Below are 19,793 nucleotides of genomic sequence, written 5' to 3' on the forward strand. Positions count from 1 at the left end.
AAAGGCAAGTTGATCTAACAGGTATATGAGATGTCCAATGGATTTGAAATTTTAGTATGTTGTTTGTTGGTGCCTACATAAAAGATTCTGTGAATTTCAAGGAATTTGGGTGAAGTGTTAAGAATACTCAAACAAAGCATGTTTTTCTTTTTTTCAGTTTCGCACTTCATTTTTCAGCCAATTGCTTTAAAAATACCATATAAATTTGACATTTTGTGTTTATAAAACTTCAGATTTTTTCATTGCTTTTGGAAAAATATCAATTTTCTGCGCCTTTCATTTTCTATTCTCTGTATTTTTTTTTTTACATTTTCTAAAAATTTCTAAATAAAAAAATTGCTCTTTACTTGTAGTTTTTAATGAGACCTTCTAATATTTGCTCAGATGTTTTACTCATTTCATCCCTGTCTTGCCATTTGTATTTATCCAATTGGGATGAAATATTCACATATGACTGTGTATATATTGTTAACTGAAAAATGAAAAGGAATCAGTTCCTTCTTTATAAACATTATGAATTGCTCAAAGGTGAGGGTATCAAAAGACACCAACAATTTATCTATCTCCATCTTGCTACATAAGCTTTCTCAATGTTCAAGTTTCTTTCTTGTTGCTTTGTGCTCGTAGGTAATTTCTAAGAACATTTATTTGGATTTTGAGGAGAAGAGGGAACGATGTGGTAAGCACTAATGTGTCTTGCATGTGGCAGCATGACTCACTACACCAGGGTAGGCACCATGAGAAATATGACAGATGAAAAAATTAACAGAAAAAATATTGTAGTGCAACTTATGTATATTAAAAATGCTAAATAATAGAAAGTGTATTGGCATACAAATTACATGTGACATTTAAAAATGGCATCTGGGCTGGAAAGGATTTAATCTTATGCAAATATGGTAATTTAGGATGTCCTGGCCTGAGCAAAAATCTTTCTTGTTCAAGTTAAAAATTTTTCATCAAAAACATATCCCTAGACAACCCCCCTTAAAAATTTTGTATATCTGCAGGGTTGGATCACCTCTCTATTCATTAAAAACACATTGCAACGTGATAGAGAACTTACTATAGAACATGTCTGTGATGTTTTCAATGTGGGGAAGGCTTTTGTAAGGCTGTAGTAATTAAATTAATAGCACGCCGCCTCCAGAAACTAAGTCCACAATCATCCCTTCCAAGTGAAGCTACACAAATTGAAGCGTGTGTTCGTGTGTTGGTAAGTGTGTGGCGCACGCAGCTGGAGTGTGACGTCGTTAATTCATGTGATAATACATCTGCCAATCAATTTGGTAAGTTTGTTATTTATTACGTATTTTCTAATATCTCCACATCAACCGTAAATGTAAGTCACATTGATGAATGTCTTATTTTATTATCATCATATCGGGAGTTTTTTGGGGGAGAAGGTATAAAAGAGCGATAAATGCATTTTTTTCAATCTAGGGAAATTTCCCTATGTACTTTATTGTTATTGCGTGGCTAGGTTACTAGCCAAGGATATAAGTTAGGTTAGGTTAGTAACCTTAGGGGGGGTGCAGGGGGTGCAGCCCCAGTTGTTAGGTTAGGTAATGGCACCCCCACCGGTTAGATTAGGTTAGGTAACGTTAGGTTAGGTTAGTAACCTTAGGGTGGGGTCCAGGGGGGGTGCAGCCCCTGGGTTACATTAGATTAGGTTAATAAGCTTAGGGGGGGTCCAGGGTGGGCACAGTCCCCCCTGGTTAGCGTGGGGGTCCACCGGGGGGGCGCAGCCCCCCAGTTAGGTTACGTTAGGTATATAATTATTCTAGCGTATTGCTTGAAACTTAAATTTTAACCCAAATCTTTTTTATTCTAGGGAAATTTCCCTAGAATTTCAAAGTCCATTTATCGCTCTTTTATGTCTCCCCCCCAAAAACTCCGATTCCCCACAGGCCCCCAAGCTTGTTGGGGAGGGTTGGGGGGTTCGGATGGAGGAAAAGGGGGAGGTCCAACCCTGCAGTTTTACCAAAAATTTCCCTAACTCACACTAACCATCATAGTTCCATACAGCTCCCACTCAAGTTACACAGGATAACTTTGTTCATAGAATTCCTTTACCACATATTCCTAACAATTTCAAAATATACCAGAAACATCATTTGTTAAACATAATACTTGTAACATTCAGTGAAATTGTTGAATATGGCTATGGATAAAACTTTTGTTCATTATGTATGTTCCTTTTTTTTAGGGTTTATAACTAAAGCTTTGACAATCCACGATCATATTTTCTTACATCAAGGGTTACATAGACTTGTCCAATATGTCTAGCTACACACTCCCTTAAACACTTAGCTCATATCTTACATGTTTCATCAGTCAATTACTTAATCTTCTCTTTAAAAACATAATTTTATTTTTAGTATATATAAACTTATAAACTTATAAAGCATATAATAATTTTTTACCCTCGAGAATTTTCCATTCTTTGCAACATATAACTGTTTCTGAGCTCTATTGAAATGTCACATATTTGTGATGTCATGAATTCACTTTCTTATTGACATTCATAAACATAATCTCTGTCTCACATGTTCATATATTTTAAAGCTTTAATCCATTCCTTAAACTTTCATTTATTCATTGGCATATGTATAAAATTCTTTCACTCAATTATAATGACAAATGGCAACACAAAAGTGCTTCTGGTTTTGCATACTGTATAACATGGAAATATAAAACCTCATTCTTCACTTTCAATTTCTGCCCAAGAAAATATACCTCCCATATTATGAAAGTGTTCATGAAAGTGCTTGTCCTGAGCTGACAATTTCTTGAAACGCTGCTGCAGAAGCTTCACAGCATAGTTGTAGAGTTCAATGTCCAGTGAATTCAGCTCCTCAATTCGTTTTATAGTTTCAGTATCAAAGTTTTTCATAGCCATGTCAGTAATAGTCTGATTAAACTGCCTGAATCGCACTCTGAACCTGTAATATTATAAAGGAAAAACAACAATTTGTTAGAAGTTTAGAACTAAAGGTTTCTGTCTCTTTTGTATATAAACATATACAAAATTTATCTATTTCAACTTCAGTATTAGGATAAATGCTTAAAAAGTATATATATATATATATATATATATATATATATATATATATATATATATATATATATATATATATATATATATATATATATATATAATTACAATTATCTTTAACTCTTCTAACATGCCTTAACTTAATTATCATATCAAAAGATGACTGATTCATGACATAAATGAAATTGATTAATGAGTAGTTAATAAAACCAATAGAAATATTTAACTTGAATCACCTAGTGCTCAAATTGGGTCCAATGGGATGTTGATTAATCATGTGATATCTATAATCATGAATATAATTCTATAAAGCAGACTGTCCTAATAATACACTGCAAATATTACAAGAATGAATGAGAAAAATAAAATAGCAAATTATTTTCCTCAGCATAAGTTTACTCCAATATAAACTCCCCACAATAGTTACGTGAAGAGACTGGGTCATATAGTTTGTTAAGCTGACCTTCCTGAGTTGCCATTGATGTTATCAGGTTAAAAGACCACAACATTTCAATGAACATCCCATACTTATTTTGTGCTAAGTAAACAGGGGCTTCAATACGAAAGAATACAAATCCAAATTTTCAACCCTATATGTCTCAAACCCAAGATTTCTTGTTAAGAGCTGGGTTTACCCAAGAAACCTTAAATTATTTGCTATAGTAAAGCAATAGAATAGTACCTATAGAGGTATGTTACAAAATTGTTTTTCTTTTTTACCTTCCTCCAGTGATTTCCTTTTAAATCAAGATTTTCTAATTTTGTGCAACAGATTATTAATAATTGACTATGGATGAGGTACTGAGTGTAGTGTTTCCCTACCTGCACAGCCGGAAACAAGTGAGGCATGTGACTGAGACAATGAGATGCTTTTTTATCTAAACCTTTTATTATGGGATGAAATCTGAGGGTCTCTAGTATACATGTAGTTCAGTGATTGAATTAGCATGAACATACCATGTGTATGTATACCTATATTTTGTTGAGACAAGTTATTGTTACCATTTGGTAAATCTAAAATTCTTCAATTGCCTTACCTAAGGTTAAAAGTCACTTCAAAAAGGTACTGACTAATTTCTTGCTCTTCAGTCAGGCCATAAAAAGCCATCTTCTTCAGATTATTTTTTGCAGAAAGCAGCATTATCCTGCCCCTATCTTCAGGAGTCATCATGGAAGTGTTGTAGCATCCAACTAATGACAGATCTGCAAAGAGGAAAGAACCACTTTCTATCACTTCAATAAATATAGATTTCTTCTAAAAGCTATTTTCATGTAAGAATATAAATATATAAGAAATTAATCACACTCTTAAATTTAAGGTTGTTTTGAGTATCTCGATTTTCTGTAAACGAAGAAAAGTAAATATGGCTTAAAACAAATTAAATGAGAAGAGTGTTAAGAGGAATTAAAAGCATTTTGGCAAAGACAGTAATTAATAGGAAACTAGTATTGCATGATGGATTAGTAATACCAAATATATTGTATGAGAATGAGAAGTCATATATATATATATATATATATATATATATATATATATATATATATATATATATATATATATATACAGGCAACCCCCCTTAACGAAGGTTCACACAACGAAATTTCGCTACAACGAAGGTTTCATTTTACTACCATCTGCTCGTTTAACGAACACCGAACTCGCTTTAACAAAGTTTTATCCAGGTAAGTTTTTCCAAGTTTGAAAGCCCCGCCATATCACGCAAGCCGACAGGTTTTTTAATACACCAGGAGCTGTCAATACTAAGGCCTGCCTCAGGAGAAATCCTGGGATGCCTGTAGAATCAAGATCAAGATCAAGATCAAGCATCTCGTGGACAACACGCGCACCAGCAACAGCAACAGCTCATCTTCCCTCGCTCAACTTACCACCAAAACACCCTGCAATGTGGCCTAGCATTCCTAAGAAGACCAGGAAGTCTCTTACTCTCGAAGTGAAGCTGGATATTATTCACAGACATGCGAGAGGCGAGAAAACTAATAGCATTGCTTGCCACCATCTTGCCTCCATTTACTGTCTCTACTATTTTCAAGTCAGCAGACTCTATTAAGAAGGTTGGTGAGACCATATCTTTCTTGCAAGCTAAAAGAACCACCTGAACTCGTGACTCTACAATGGATAAAATGGAAAGCCTTGTGGAAATGTGGTACTTAAGTTTTGTATGTGATACAATGATACGACCTTTGTTTACATTCCACAGGTTACCAGTTAGTGTCTTTCCCGTTTCACTCTCCCTCCCTTCATAAATTTAAGATCATCAACATTATAAAGTTACGTACCTACATACATTAGTGTACATTATAATGACTTAAATTAAACTGCCTAAATGTTTAACTTCATACTTTTTACTTTCATTAAACCCTTCATTGTACTGTGATGCCCTCTCGCTTTGTTTGCTCTCAATGGAAGTTCAAGTCAGGGGTTAAACTTGTTATAATCGGTTAAACAAAGTTTCATAACGAAGTGCTTTTTAGGAGCGTAACCCCTTCATTAAGCGGGGCTTGCCTGTATATATATATATATATATATATATATATATATATATATATATATATATATATATATATATATATATATATATATATATATATATATATATATATATATATATATATATATATATATATATATATATATATATATATATATATATATATATATATATATATATATATATATATATATATATATATATATATATATATATATATATATATATATATATATATATATATATATATATATATATATATATATATATATATATATATATATATATATATATATATATATATATATATATATATATATATATATATATATATATATATATATATATATATATATATATATATATATATATATATATATATATATATATATATATATATATATATATATATATATATATATATATATATATATATATATATATATATACAGTAAACGAATGTTCATCAAACGAATTTCTGGTTTAACGTACTATATAAAGTTAGACCAATAAAGTCCACATAACGTACAACCACATCTGTTTTAGCGAATTTTCTGGGTTTGAATTTGCCAAGTGAAGGACCGAACACGGCAGCTTCACTGTGATTGGCTGGTTCCCCACCTCTGTCTCTAGCACTCCTGGAGCTGGATCCAAAATTCCTTAACAACATCAGAGCAACCTCCTGCCACGAAATGGCTTCCATGAATGCTTGGAGGGACGGGGGACAAGGTTGCTATCAGGTTTCTTTGAGGTTGCTGGGAACACCACCTCTGGAGGCGGTGTTACTGTCTTATATATGCATTTATGTTCACAAAACAACATTTCTATTAGCTTTTTACAAACCTTGCCCCCAAGAAAGGATTGTTTTGTAATGCATAAAGTGAAATCTTACATGGAATACCAAAAAATAAAGCAGAGATGAGATCAACCACAGACAAGGCAGAGACTTGCGGCGACTCAGCCGCTTCTTCTTCTTGTGACCCTTTTAGCTTGAGTGCTGCTTTCACCATGATATTTATGTTTCCACTCCTCTATTGCCTGCTATAATGAATATCATATAGTACAGTAAGCCCCCACATTTAGCAATCCTATTAGTCTGCCGAAACCATCACTAAATTGGAATTTCGCCAAATTTGAATACTAAATTGGGAAAAATACCAATCAGTCTTTCGTCCACCTAAAGTCTCCATTTCGAGTCCCCATTTACAGCTTCAACATCGCCACCTTCACGAGAATCAGCACCCCCAAAACCACTAGTGGAGACCATGGTGATAGCGAAACTCGCTAAACAGCGAGGATGGGAGCACAAAAAATTAGTTCACACACTGAATTAACACACACAATAGCTCAAGTGTTGAGCAGGAATGCCGGAGGCACTGTGGGGCTGATGTCACGGCAAAACAGACACGCGACTGGCTCAGAGCGAGCGGGAGGCAGGACAGTTTAGCGCGGTACATTCACTAAATATGAGAGAAAATCGCTAAACTTGAGGGCTTGGCCTTTTTCCAGACAGTCGCTAAATAAGGGTTTTGCTAAGCTGAATTTCGCTAAATTCATGGGCTTACTGTATTCATATATGCTCATGCCATGAGGATAACCTCGACTCTGTGGCACTGAGTGATAGTGAATTACTAATGAAATACCGCTGTATTTCATTAGTAATTCACTATCACTCAGTGCCATGGAGTCGAGGTTATCCTCATGGCATGAGCATCTATGAATACTATGATATGATATTCATTATAGCAGGCAATAGAGGAGTGGAAACATAAATATCGTGGTGAAAGACAACACACAAGCTAAAAGGGTCACAAGAAGAAGCGGCCAAGTCACCGTGAGTCTCTGCTTCATCTGTGGCCGATCTCATCTCTTCTTTATTTTTTGGTATTCCATGTAAGATTTCATTTTATGCATTACAAAACAATCCTTTCTTGGGGGCAAGATTTGTAAAAAGCTAATAGAAAAATATAAATTTTTTTTTCAACCCATGTGGTATGTTGGGGACCAGCCCAGAATGCAGCCTCCCTATTTCCATTACAGTGTTCCCTCGCTATTTCGCGGTTCGACTTTTGCGGCTTCACTGTTTCGCAGTTTTTATAGATACTCGTAGATACGTTCTGCGGATTTTTCGCTATATTACGGGATCTGTGGCATCACTTATTAATGCTGTACGTACAATAATTCAGTAAGTTGGTGGGTAATAACGACGATAATGTACGTAAAGCACTGTACATGTATTGTTCGTATACATATGCAGCCTCACCCAACATCTTCCCTTGTTGTATTCAAGGCCCATAGAATAGAAGGTCGACCTACATGCAGCTCTAAGGGGAAAAGAGCTGGGGCTAGTGACGTCAGCGGGTTCACCAACAGGGGAGCTTCCTCCCAGGACGTGTCTTTTTTGCACGGAAACATCACGCTCTCCCTCTGCCTCCTGAGCACAGGCGACAAGTTTTGTGAAGGCTTCTGTGCCTTCTATTACCGCCCCACACCCTCTACTTGCCAGCAAGTGTGTGTCTCTCTCTCTCTCTCTCCCTCTCCCTCTCTCTCTGTCTGTCTGTCTGTCTGTCTGTCTGTCTGTCTGTCTGTCTGTCTGTCTGTCTCTCTCTCTCTCTCTCTCTCTCTCTCTCTCTCTCTCTCTCTCTCAACTGTCAGAGCACTCTCTTTCTCTCTTTGACCATCGTATCATTATCATATTTAATGATCTCAATACTCTTGCTGTTATTAATTATTATTATTATTATTATTATTCCTATTATTAAACTTTTGCTCTTATTATTGTTAATACAGTAAGTCCTCGTTGTACGGTAGTTCTTTATCTGGTATATTCACAGTTACGGTATTTGGAAATTACTACCTTCGATTCAATATATGGTAAGAAAAATTCACAGATACGGTATCCGCTCATGTCATCCGAAAGGGCCCAAAACGGGGGAGCAGGGGTGATGACATCATCCATACCACACCTCCCGCCACTCACAGTACTGACTTACCTTGACCACCCTTGGAGCCTCTTATCTCTTCCTCTCCCCCCCTTTTTTTTTACTGCGTTACATATTACTTACATGCATTACTAATTAGATGAAGAAATGGAATATTAAAGGGTCTATTGTAAGCACAAATATATATTCATAATAATCATGGCAAACACTAAAAGCCTACTACCAGCGGCAAACCATGCAGCAACTGATAAAGGGCACAGATGGGCCTGGCAAGCCCACTATCAGAGAATGGTGGAAGTCGTATAACATCAAGCACGCCTTAGATAACATCAAGTCATCTTGGGACAAAGTGAAGCCGTCTACCATGAACTTGACGTGGAATAAAGTATAGCCAGAATGCGGGCATAACTTCCCAGGCTTTGCTGAAGACAACATCGGTGCGATCAGAAATGACATAGTAAATCTGTGCCATAGGGCTGGCTTCGATGAAGTTGATGATGATGATGTTCAAGATTTTTTGGAAAGCCATGCTGAACCTCTCTCAAATGATGAACTTATAGAGCAAGACAAGGCATCACAGGAGACAGAAAAAGAGGGAGACAAGGAAGAATAACCTGTGTGTGGCCTGGACATCAAAACTCTTAGAGAATGTCTCGGTGGTATCGAAAAACCTCTGGAAAACCTGAAGGAATGTGACCCAAATCCTGCCAGGAGTAGCAAAGTGGCTCATGACATAGAGAAAAGTGTCAAGATTTATCAAGAAATCTATGATGAAAAAACAAGAAAACCAAACAGATCTCCATCTACTCGTTTTTCAAGCCAGTCAGACATGCCGTTCCTGTCACACCTGCCAACCCTGCTACAGCTGGCCCTTCCACATCCACTGCTGACCCTGCTACAGCTTGCCCTTTCTCCATATCCTCTTTCTTCAAACCAGTGAAATGTGCTGACCCTGCTACAGCTTGCCCCTCCTCCATATCCTCTTTCTTCAAAGCAGTGAAATGTGCCGACCCTGCTACAGCTGACCCTTCCACATCTGCTTCTGACCGTGCAGACGACAACGTCTTATCCTCGTCTGCACACTCAGCGGAAGATGAGTAAGGGCTGAAATCCCTACTATCCCTTAGCATCGGGAGGAACATCCTCTGATAGAATACATGGCGAGTGAAAGGTAAATAAAAACGGTTTGTTTATTTTTTTGCGCTGTACTTTACATTTTTCATGACTATTTTCATGTATTTTCATTTCTGTAGGGGTGACTTTTGACGTGCTGGAACACATTCCATATTATTACATGTTATAATGGGTTCGGTATACGGTAACTTCGATTTACGGTAAGGTTTCCAGGAACGCATCTGTACCGTATAACGAGGACTTACTGTACTAATATAGTGTTGCTGTCTTCGTTATTATTATTATTATTATTATCATTATTATTATTTAATTTTTACGTTACATAATATATAACAGAGGCAATTTATATCTATACAAGTAACTGAATGGGGACTTCTCAATAACTAGACATCAGAAATTTACTTCTCACTAATTAAACATCAGAAATTTACTAATGTCTTAAGGTGCAAAATTACCTGGAAAAAAAATAATGGTTTTCATTTATCACATACTACATATTATATACTACTGATAATTACAACAGTCACGCACTGCACAACTCAGCATTGTGACCGATGTTGGCGCAGAACAAAGAGAGAAGCACGTGAACACCTACCAGGCAGCTTGCTAACTGAACCAACGTCCCCACTCAGACCACTTGTGAACCTGCTGATGCCACGGATGCGCATATTAGACCCATTTTGAATGCCTTGTAGGTTGACCTTCTATTCCATGGGCCTTGGTTGTATCTTGCCAGTCTCGTCCACGCTGTAGACTGTCTTGCATACTGTATCTTAGTGTTGTGTTCGCGATAACTTTTTTTGTTTAAGTAGTGATTCGTTAAGCCCTTACAATGCTGCCTAAGCCCTGTGCCCCTGCGAAAGCTTCCTCGAGTGAGCCCAAGAGGAAGAGGAAGATGATGACCATCAGTGAAAAAGTGAAACTTTTACATATGATCAAAGAGGGCAGAAGAGGGTGAGTGTTACATATCGTGTGAGAGAGAGAGAGAGAGAGAGAGAGAGAGAGAGAGAGAGAGAGAGAGAGAGAGAGAGAGAGAGAGAGAGAGAGAGAGAGAGAGAGAGAGAGAGAGAGAGAGAGAGAGAGAGAGAGAGAGAGAGAGAGAGAGAGAGAGAGAGAGAGAGAGAGAGAGAGAGAGAGAGAGAGAGAGAGAGAGAGAGAGAGAGAGAGAGAGAGAGAGAGAGAGAGAGAGAGAGAGAGAGAGAGAGAGAGAGAGAGAGAGAGAGAGAGAAAATGTGTAGTACTTACTGTATAAGGTTTTATAATTAAATAGATTTAAGTAAAATACTGTATATGTAAAGTATAAACACTGTTTACATATTTTAAACATTCTGGTACCCACATACACAATCACCAAAATTCCTGGAGGGGGAAGGTCGGGGGGCAAATCCTACTTCGCAGTTTTTCACCTTTCGCGGGGCGTTCTGGTATCCATTAACCGCGATAAATGAGGGATCACTGTATTTCCTATAGGAAAATTACGATCGCTTAACGAATTTCCTCTCTATGAACAGCTTTGACACCTCCTATCCTGTTTGTTAAGCGGAGTATTCCTGTATATATGTATATATATATATATATATATATATATATATATATATATATATATATATATATATATATATATATATATATATATATATATATATATATATATATATATATATATATATATATATATATATATATATATACAGAGGAGACTCAATACTCGGACTTAATTCGTTCCAAATGGCTGTTCGAGTATTAAAAAAATTGACTATTGATACCTATAAATCAGGTAATTCGTTCCAATCTTAGCAAAACCTCAGGTTTATAAAAATTTCAATGTATTCTTTTACAATTTTGTTTTGTACATACTGTAAGTGAAGGGTGGTGATGGATAACTTAGAAGAGGATGGGAGAAGGGTGGGGAGGAGGAGGGAGTTCACCGGAGGATGAATCACCATCCATGAAAACGTCTTTTGTAACTTTTCTCCTGGTGTTATTCCTGTGAATCAACTATTAGTGTGCTGTGGCTCACTAACACTTGCACTCTCCCTAATAAGCCTCTTTGGTGTCATCAAAAGTTTTTAAATGAAACATTACCGACAGAATGCAGAAGATTGTTGTTTATCTCAAGACTGCGTAGGACTAGTGATGCGCACCACCATCCGGTATACAGGTATTATGGTAATACCAGTATACCACTAATACGGTAATACCAGTATTACCAGTAATACGGCATCAAAACGATACAGTGGCAGCTGTGAGAAGAGAAATGACAGAGCTTTGTGAATGACCAAATTTGCTGCCATTTGAGTACCAGATATTTTCACTGCTAATAAGCCTTTGGTGTTAATGTAAGTTTATAAATTAAAAACTATAGATAGAACGCAGGAGCATGTTATTCTGATGACCGCAGCAGCACAAGTCACAAATGGCGGAGGGGGAGAAGGGACGCCAAGGAGCCTTTGTTTACAACCACAGGTATGGACGTTCAACTATCAGGTATTTTTTTGAGTATTAAATCAAACTTTTGCATTTGAGTATTGAAAAGTTCAAGTATTTAGACGTTCAAGTATTGAGACTCCACTGTATATGTATATATTTATATATATATATATATATATATATATATATATATATATATATATATATATATATATATATATATATATATATATATATATATATATATATATATATATATATATATATATATATATATATATATATATATATATATATATATATATATATATATATATATATATATATATATATATATATATATATATATATATATATATATATATATATATATATATATATATATATATATATATATATATATATATATATATATATATATATATATATATATATATATATATATATATATATATATATATATATATATATATATATATATATATATATATATATATATATATATATATATATATATATATATATATATATATATATATATATATATATATATATATATATATATATATATATATATATATATATATATATATATATATATATATATATATATATATATATATATATATATATATATATATATATATACAGTAACACTTTGAGATACGAACACCCCAATATACGATTTTTTTATATATGTACAATGAAAAATTTCATATAATTTACACCTTGAAATAAGAAGATACAGTGGTACTTCAACATACAATCACCCTAACATACGATTTTTTTTTATATACGACGAAAAATTTTATATAATTTAGGCCTTGAAATACGACGATATTTCTAAGATACAATTAGCCATCGGTAGGTGGCGCAGCGATCACTCGGCTACCGGCATCCTCCCAAACATTCAGACCGCGTTGTGTATTGTTGTTCATCCTTTCTGCATGTATGTGTCTGTGCTGTGCTGTGCAGTGTGTATTTTTTATTAAGTTTTTATTAAAAGTTTTGCGAGAAACACACAAAATAGCCTGTATTCACATACTGATTACACTTAGAAATTCAATAAACAAGTCAGTACAAATGTTGTTCTGCCCACAAGCAACTCTTCCTCTTTGCAATGCAAAAAACCAGAAGTCTCTGGATGTCATGGTTATCACAGGTTGAATGAGGTAGTATCATCGGTTTACGTGGTCTTGCATCTGATCGGGTTCAGCGGCCTTGGCTGGAGCGCGAAAAAACGGGCCCCTTGTATCCTCTCTCTCTCTCTCTCGTTCTGATACCACTCTCATTCAAAAGTTGTCTCCCCGTAACATAGCGAGAGACCCAAGGTATAGAAGTAAGGCGCGCGGGAGAGGTGACAGAATCAGACACAATGAAATCACTGTCGATCGCTCCTACCATTTATCGTTGGTGACACAGTGACATAGAGCATATGTTTACTCCTGATGAGTGTTGCCAGCTCACAAGCAAAGAAAACAGGAAGAAAATAGCCAAAATATAGCCGTAAAAAGGCTTAACATCTATCGACTTGCCCCGTGCCTTGCGTGATGAACATCTATCGATGCGTCTCGAGTTTTGCTGATTAAGAGGTTATTTTGAGCAATATAGTTAATTTATATCATGCATACAATAAACATTGTATTTATCTTATATTAAATCTATATTTGGTTGGTATTTAAAATGTGTTATTTTTGGGGGGGAGATGGTGGGGGTAAATTTATATTACAAGAACGAATTAATTGATTTGATATACAATTTTTTTATATACAAAGATCGTCACGGAATGAATTAAAATCATATGTCGAAGTACCACTGTATTTTTAAGGTACAAATAGCTATCGGTAGGTGACACAGCGTTCACTCGGCTACCCGCGTCCACCCGAACATTCAGCCCGCATTGTGTACCATTCTTCATCCTTTGTGCATGTAAGTGTCTGAGCTCCTCGGGAGTGTGTATTTTTTCTTAAGTTTTGTGAACTCTAGGTGATCATGGATCCCAGAAGTAAAAGTTTGGCGAGAAACACACAAAATACAGGCAACCCCCGCTTAACGAAGGTTCACACAACGAAATTTTGCTACAACGTAGGTTTCCTTTTACTACCATCTGCTCGTTTAATGAACACCAAACTCGCTTTAACGAAATTTTATCCAGATAATTTTTTCCAAGTTTGAAAGCCCACCGTATTACACAAGCCAACAGGCTTTTGAATACAATAGCACCTCTCGTATTTCAAAACAATAACAGCGTCAGCAGCAGCTCGTCTTTCCTCGCTCTACATGCCACCAAAACACCCTGCAATGTCGCCTAGTGTTGCTAAGAAGACCAGGAAGTCTCTTACTCTCGAAGTGAAGCTGGATATTATTCACAGACACGAGAGGCGAGAAAACTAATAGCATTGCTTCCCACTGTGGCTCTACTCCATCTACTGTCTACCATTTTCAAATCAGCAGACTCTATTAAGAAGGTTGGTGAGATCATATCTTTCTTGCAAGCTAAAAGAACCACCTGAACTCATGACTGCAATGGATAAAATGGAAAGCCTTGTGGAAATGTGGTACATAAGTTTTGTTGTTGTTGTTGTTGTTGTTGTTTTCGGGCTTCGACGATCCCACAGATCCTATGAGCCCTGCTGGCGTCCTGTGAGGTGATCACAGGCAGTGTAGTTGTCCACACTTCTTCAGGAAGACGCAGGTGAGGCGGATAACCGCAGCTTGGTGTGAGGAGCAGACGCCTGCCGCCGCCAGCAGGGTGGGTAGGTCAAAGGTAGACACACCCAAGGCACCAAGGTGATCACGAAGCACAACACGGTGGGAGTGGAAGCGGGGGCAGTGTAAGAGGAAGTGTTCGATGGTTTCCTCAACCGTCCTGCACCAGGGGCAGTAGGGGTCCGGTGATAGACCAAGGCGATGCAGGTGTGCTGTGAGTCTTGTGTGGCCCAGATGGAGGCGGGTGAGTGCTACATCTAGGGTGCGGGACTGTTTCCTGACCCAAGGCTGTGGAGATGAGTCGCTACGGTAAAGGCCCATAGAGGTGACTCGGAGTGCGTTGTTGAGTGAAGAGTCCCAGGATGAGTGGCAGAGGCGAGATATGAGCCGTTTGGCAGAATGAAGCTGGAGGGTAGGGGTAATGTTTACATGGGTTAAGGCCATCTTGGCAGCAGCATCCACCACCTCATTCCCCCGGATGCCGCTGTGGGAAGGCACCCACTGGAAGGTGATATCCCAGCCAGTGTTCAGAAGATGGAGGAAGGTGCTCTGGATGGAGTGGACGAAGGTTGTGGCGGAGGATGGCTGTCGGGACAGGAGAGAGAGAGAGATGAGTGGGAGTCGGTGTAAATTACCACCATGGACTTCGGGTGAGAGGTGCGGAGGTAGATTAGGGCCTGGAGAAGGGCAAAGAGCTCCGTGGTAAGGACATCTGTGTACTCAGGAAGCCTCCATGTCTTACAGATAGCTGTACTGGCGTCATATATAGCTGCTGCCGAGGAGGGCAGGGAAGCATCTCTGGAGCCGTCCGTGTAGATCTTGAGGTGGTGGTGATAAATGGACCGGTCCAGCTGTTGGAAGTGGGCTGCTGCTAATCCACTCACAGATGGTTTGGGAGGAAGCCCAGGAACGTGGAGAGCAAAATTATGGGTGACGTCCAGCCATGAAGGAAAAGGTGAGTAGGGGTTGACAGGCTGTGGAGGTGGTGGTGGTAAGTGGAGAATGGTTAGGCTGAGCAGGGCACGCACTATTAGTGGCTGACGGGCAGCGGGGAGCCATACAGGAGCTTGCTGATCCACCCCTGAGTTGGAGTGGAGGGTAGAGAGGGGGTGGGAAGCAGGCAGGCCCAGTATCCTGTAGTATTGTTGGCACAAGGTCATCCGTCTGTGGGTGGACAGTGGAGGAATACCACTCTCTGCTTGTAGAGAAACAACTGGGGAGGATCTCATGGCCCCCATAGAGATCCTCAAGGCAGCGTTCTGAATGGGGTCAAGCTTGAGGAGGTTGGAGTAGGCAGCTGACCCATAGAAGCAGCTGGCATACTGCATTTTGGCCCTGATGGTGGTCTTATAGTAGTGGAGGAGCAGGTCACGACTGGCTCCCCAGCGGATGCCAGCTATTCGCTTCATCACATCCAGGCGTTTGTTGCAGGAGGTGCGGAGATAACTGATGTGATTTACCCAGGAGAGGCGAGGGCCATCCAGCCGCAGTCCGAGGAGGGTGTGTGAGGTTGAGTATGGAACAGCCTCCCCACTTAAGTTGACGGTAGGTGGAGTTGGAAGCTTTTCATGGTAAAACACATGAGAGAGCTCTTTGAGGCACTGACTTGTAGCCCCAGGTTGTCATCCATGCACCCAAGGCGGTGGCAGCCTCCTGCAGGTGGTCCTGAGCCTCGGAAAGTGTGGGTGCTCGACTGACGATGGTAATGTCATCAGCATAGAGGAGAAGGTGAGAGTGGGTAGGAACCTGTAGGTCAGAGAGAACATTGAACAGAAGGGTCTAAGAATGGATCCCTGAGGTACGCCACGATGAATTCCTTGGGAAGGTGACAGTGATGCACCAACAGCCACTTGGAATGAGCGACCGGTGAGGAAGTCGCACCCAGGCAAGGGTGGTGCCAGTGATGCCCATGAGTGCCAGCTTGTACAGGATGCCCTCATGTGGTGCCGAATCAAATGCTCCTCCAGGTCAAGGAAGAGGGCCGTCATGACTTGACGCTGGCGGTAAGTGTCACAGATGTGATACTCAATTTGCCCCAGCACATCCAGGGTACTCCGGTGAGGGCGGAAGCCACATTGCTCCTCTGCTAGCTTGTTGTTAGCTTCTAACCACCAGGTGAGGCGGGTGTTGACTAACCTCTCCAGCAGCTTCCCGATGCAGGAGAGGAGGCTGATGGGCCTGTATGCTGAAGGGAGTGTAGGGTCCTTTCCAGGCTTGTGGATGGGGATGAGGATGGCGGGTTTCCAGGTGGATGGAAACTGCCCGATTGCCAGCTGCTGTTGTATAGTTGAAGGAGGCAGGCACGTAGGGGTGGGGTGAGGTGGCGGATGAAGTCGTATGGGACTTTATCAAGGCCTGGCGCCTTACCGGGTTTTAATGTAGCTAAGGCTGAGGAGAGTTCATGAGGCTTGAATGGTTGAGCAAGGGATGGGAGAGCTGGAGAGGAGACGGCAGTTTCAATAACTGAAGTAAGGGTTGGAGGCGGACGAAGAGGAGGAGGTAAACCAATCTTGAGGTGGAAGTGTTCTGACAAGATTTTTGCTTTTCAGGGTCAGCCAGTGGGGTAGAATCATCATCAGAAAATGGGATGTTCTGAGATACCAACTTGCCCTCCATGGAGCGGAGAAAGGACATGGTACTCTTGGGAGAGGAGCGGAAGGAGAGAGTGGAGCAGTGCAGGTCCCATGCATTTCGCTTTGCCTTGAGGATGGTCTTGGCACAGATGGCGTCCAGGCGGCGGTAAGCACGGCCAGCCTGGATAGTGGGGGTCCTACGCCACTGATTCCAAGCCTGGCGACGGTCCTGTACTGCCTGCGCACAGGCTGCATCCCACCAGGGCTTCCCAGGGCGGCGTGGACGACGACGGGTGATGAGTGGGAAGGCAGCTGTGCCAGCCTCGGACAGCACCCCAGCAATGGTTGTTGCGGCTTCATCCAGGGGAAGATGTTGGCTGTCCAGTGAGGGGAGAAGCGCAGCCACGTACTGGGGCCAGCCAGAAGAATTGAGCCTCCAGCGGGGCATGCAGCCAGGTTGGGGCTGTGGGGAGACTTGTGGGAGGGAGGCGAGGAGAGGGAGGTGGTCGCTGCCCATGTAAGGTCCAGTGCGGAAGGTGGAGTCCTTGAAGGTAGGGTCTCCAAGGAACAGGTCGAGAACCGAGGCGGCACCAGTATGGGGATGAAACCTGGTTGCTAGTCCGGGAGGGCTGAGGAGGGAGACATGTGTTAGATCTAGCAAGGCTTGGAAGAGAGCATTGCCAGGTGTTGTGATGGTGAGGTGGCAGGTCAGGCTCCCAACATGTATGATGGGCATTAAAGTCCCCCATTATAAGCACTGGAGGCTGCAGGGAGGAGAAGTAGCGCATAAACTCTCGGTAGCCAGCTGCACCCCCAGGATTGTAGCAGACTGCCACCGTGAGCCAGCCACCACCAAGTCCAACCTTGGCAGCAACAACCTCCAGACGCCCATCTTGAGGCTAAGGGATAGGGAGAGGCGATGAGACGAGGGAGTCATGGATGGCAAGAAGGACTCCTCCTCCACGTCCTTGACCACAATCTTTGCGGATGATGTTGTAGCCCGGAAAGGGGAGGGAAAGATGAGGGGGAAGCCATGTCTCACATATGCCGACCACAGACGGGAGGGTGTCACCTAAGTAGGTTAGGAGTTCCTGTGTTTTGTGAAGAAGGGATCGGGCATTCCACAACATAAAGGAGACTCTGCAATGGATAAAATGGAAAGCCTTGTGGAAATGTGGTACATAAGTTTTGTATGCATACAATGACGTGCCCTTTGTTTACATTCCACAGGTTGCCAGCTAGCGTATTTCCCGCTCCACTCTCCCTCCCTTCATAAATTTAAGATCATCAACGTTATAAAGTTACTTACATGCATACATACATTAGTGTACATTATAATGACTTGGTCTTAACCCCTTCACTACGGTGACGCCTATGTGGGTGTCATGAAGTCCCAGTAGCAAATACGGTGACGCCTACGTAGACGTCATATTTCTTTTCTGAGCTTTCTTCAGTTCGGTTGTCCCATATACTGTGTTGGATACCAACTACACACGTCGTATGCTGTCCTTGAAATCCTAGTGCTCCTCCCACCATCCTTGTCTCCACCAATCACTAAAGATAAGCTACATGCGTCCCGCCTTGTGTCTAAAATTACCCAATGGCATAGACTGTTCCCATCTCTCTCTCTCTTTCTCTCCATTCCCTCCCTCCCCATCTCCCTTTCCTCCCTCCCCATCTCCCTTTCCTCCCTCCCCATCTCCCTTCCCTCCCTCCCCCTCTCCCTCTCGAAAGATAAGTTACATGCGTCCCACCTTGTAACATTCGTGAACACACACACACACACACACACACACACACACACACACACACAAAACAACAAATTTTCTAATCTCTCTTCTCTCTCTCTCTCTCTCTCTCTCTCTCTCTCTCTCTCTCTCTCTCTCTCTCTCTCTCTCCTTCGTTTCCCTCTCCCTTCCCTCCCTTCCCCTCTTCCTCTCGAAAGATAAGCTACATGCGTCCCGCTTGTGTCTAAAATATTAGCAAATGTCACACACACTCTCTCTCTCTCTCTCTCCGAAGAGAGCAGCGTCCACTTTCCTCTTCGAAGGCGATATAGTGACTAAAAAATAGCAGCATAATACACAAAGACGACAAGTATGACAAACTTGCACGAGTTTCCGGCTCGGCGCGGCACTACCACCCGTATATCATACAGGCGGGCATTTTTAACATCCGGCGCGAAGGGGCTAAATTAAGCTGCTTAAGTGTTTAACTTCATCATTTTTACTTTCATTAAACATTTTACTGTACTATGATGCACTCTTGATTTGTCTACTCTCAATGGAAGCTCCAGTCAGGGGTTAAACTTGTTACAATTGATTCGTTTAACAAAAATTCGCTTAACGAAGGGTTTTTTAGGAGCGTAATCCTTCGTTAAGCGAGGGTTGCCTGTAGCCTGTATTCACATACTGATTACACTTAGAAATTCAATAAA

At 40.2% G+C, this 19,793-nt stretch overlaps 1 protein-coding gene across 1 annotated transcript in view; it reads right to left on the bottom strand.

The window, feature by feature from the left end:
- Nucleotides 1–810: 810 nt before the first annotated feature.
- The window catches only part of LOC123504224 (heparan-sulfate 6-O-sulfotransferase 2-like), a 29,124-nt gene continuing 10,141 nt past the window's right edge, over nucleotides 811–19,793 (bottom strand). The window contains exons 4-5 of the mRNA XM_045254579.1: nucleotides 4,096–4,261; nucleotides 811–2,945 (exon numbers count right to left, since the gene is read on the bottom strand). Coding sequence (XP_045110514.1) covers nucleotides 2,702–2,945; nucleotides 4,096–4,261 — 410 coding nt within the window. The 3' untranslated portion in view covers nucleotides 811–2,701. The remainder of the gene's footprint in view (nucleotides 2,946–4,095; nucleotides 4,262–19,793) is intronic.

Source organism: Portunus trituberculatus, chromosome 15 (genome assembly GCF_017591435.1).
Source record: "Portunus trituberculatus isolate SZX2019 chromosome 15, ASM1759143v1, whole genome shotgun sequence".
Taxonomy (NCBI): domain Eukaryota; kingdom Metazoa; phylum Arthropoda; class Malacostraca; order Decapoda; family Portunidae; genus Portunus; species Portunus trituberculatus.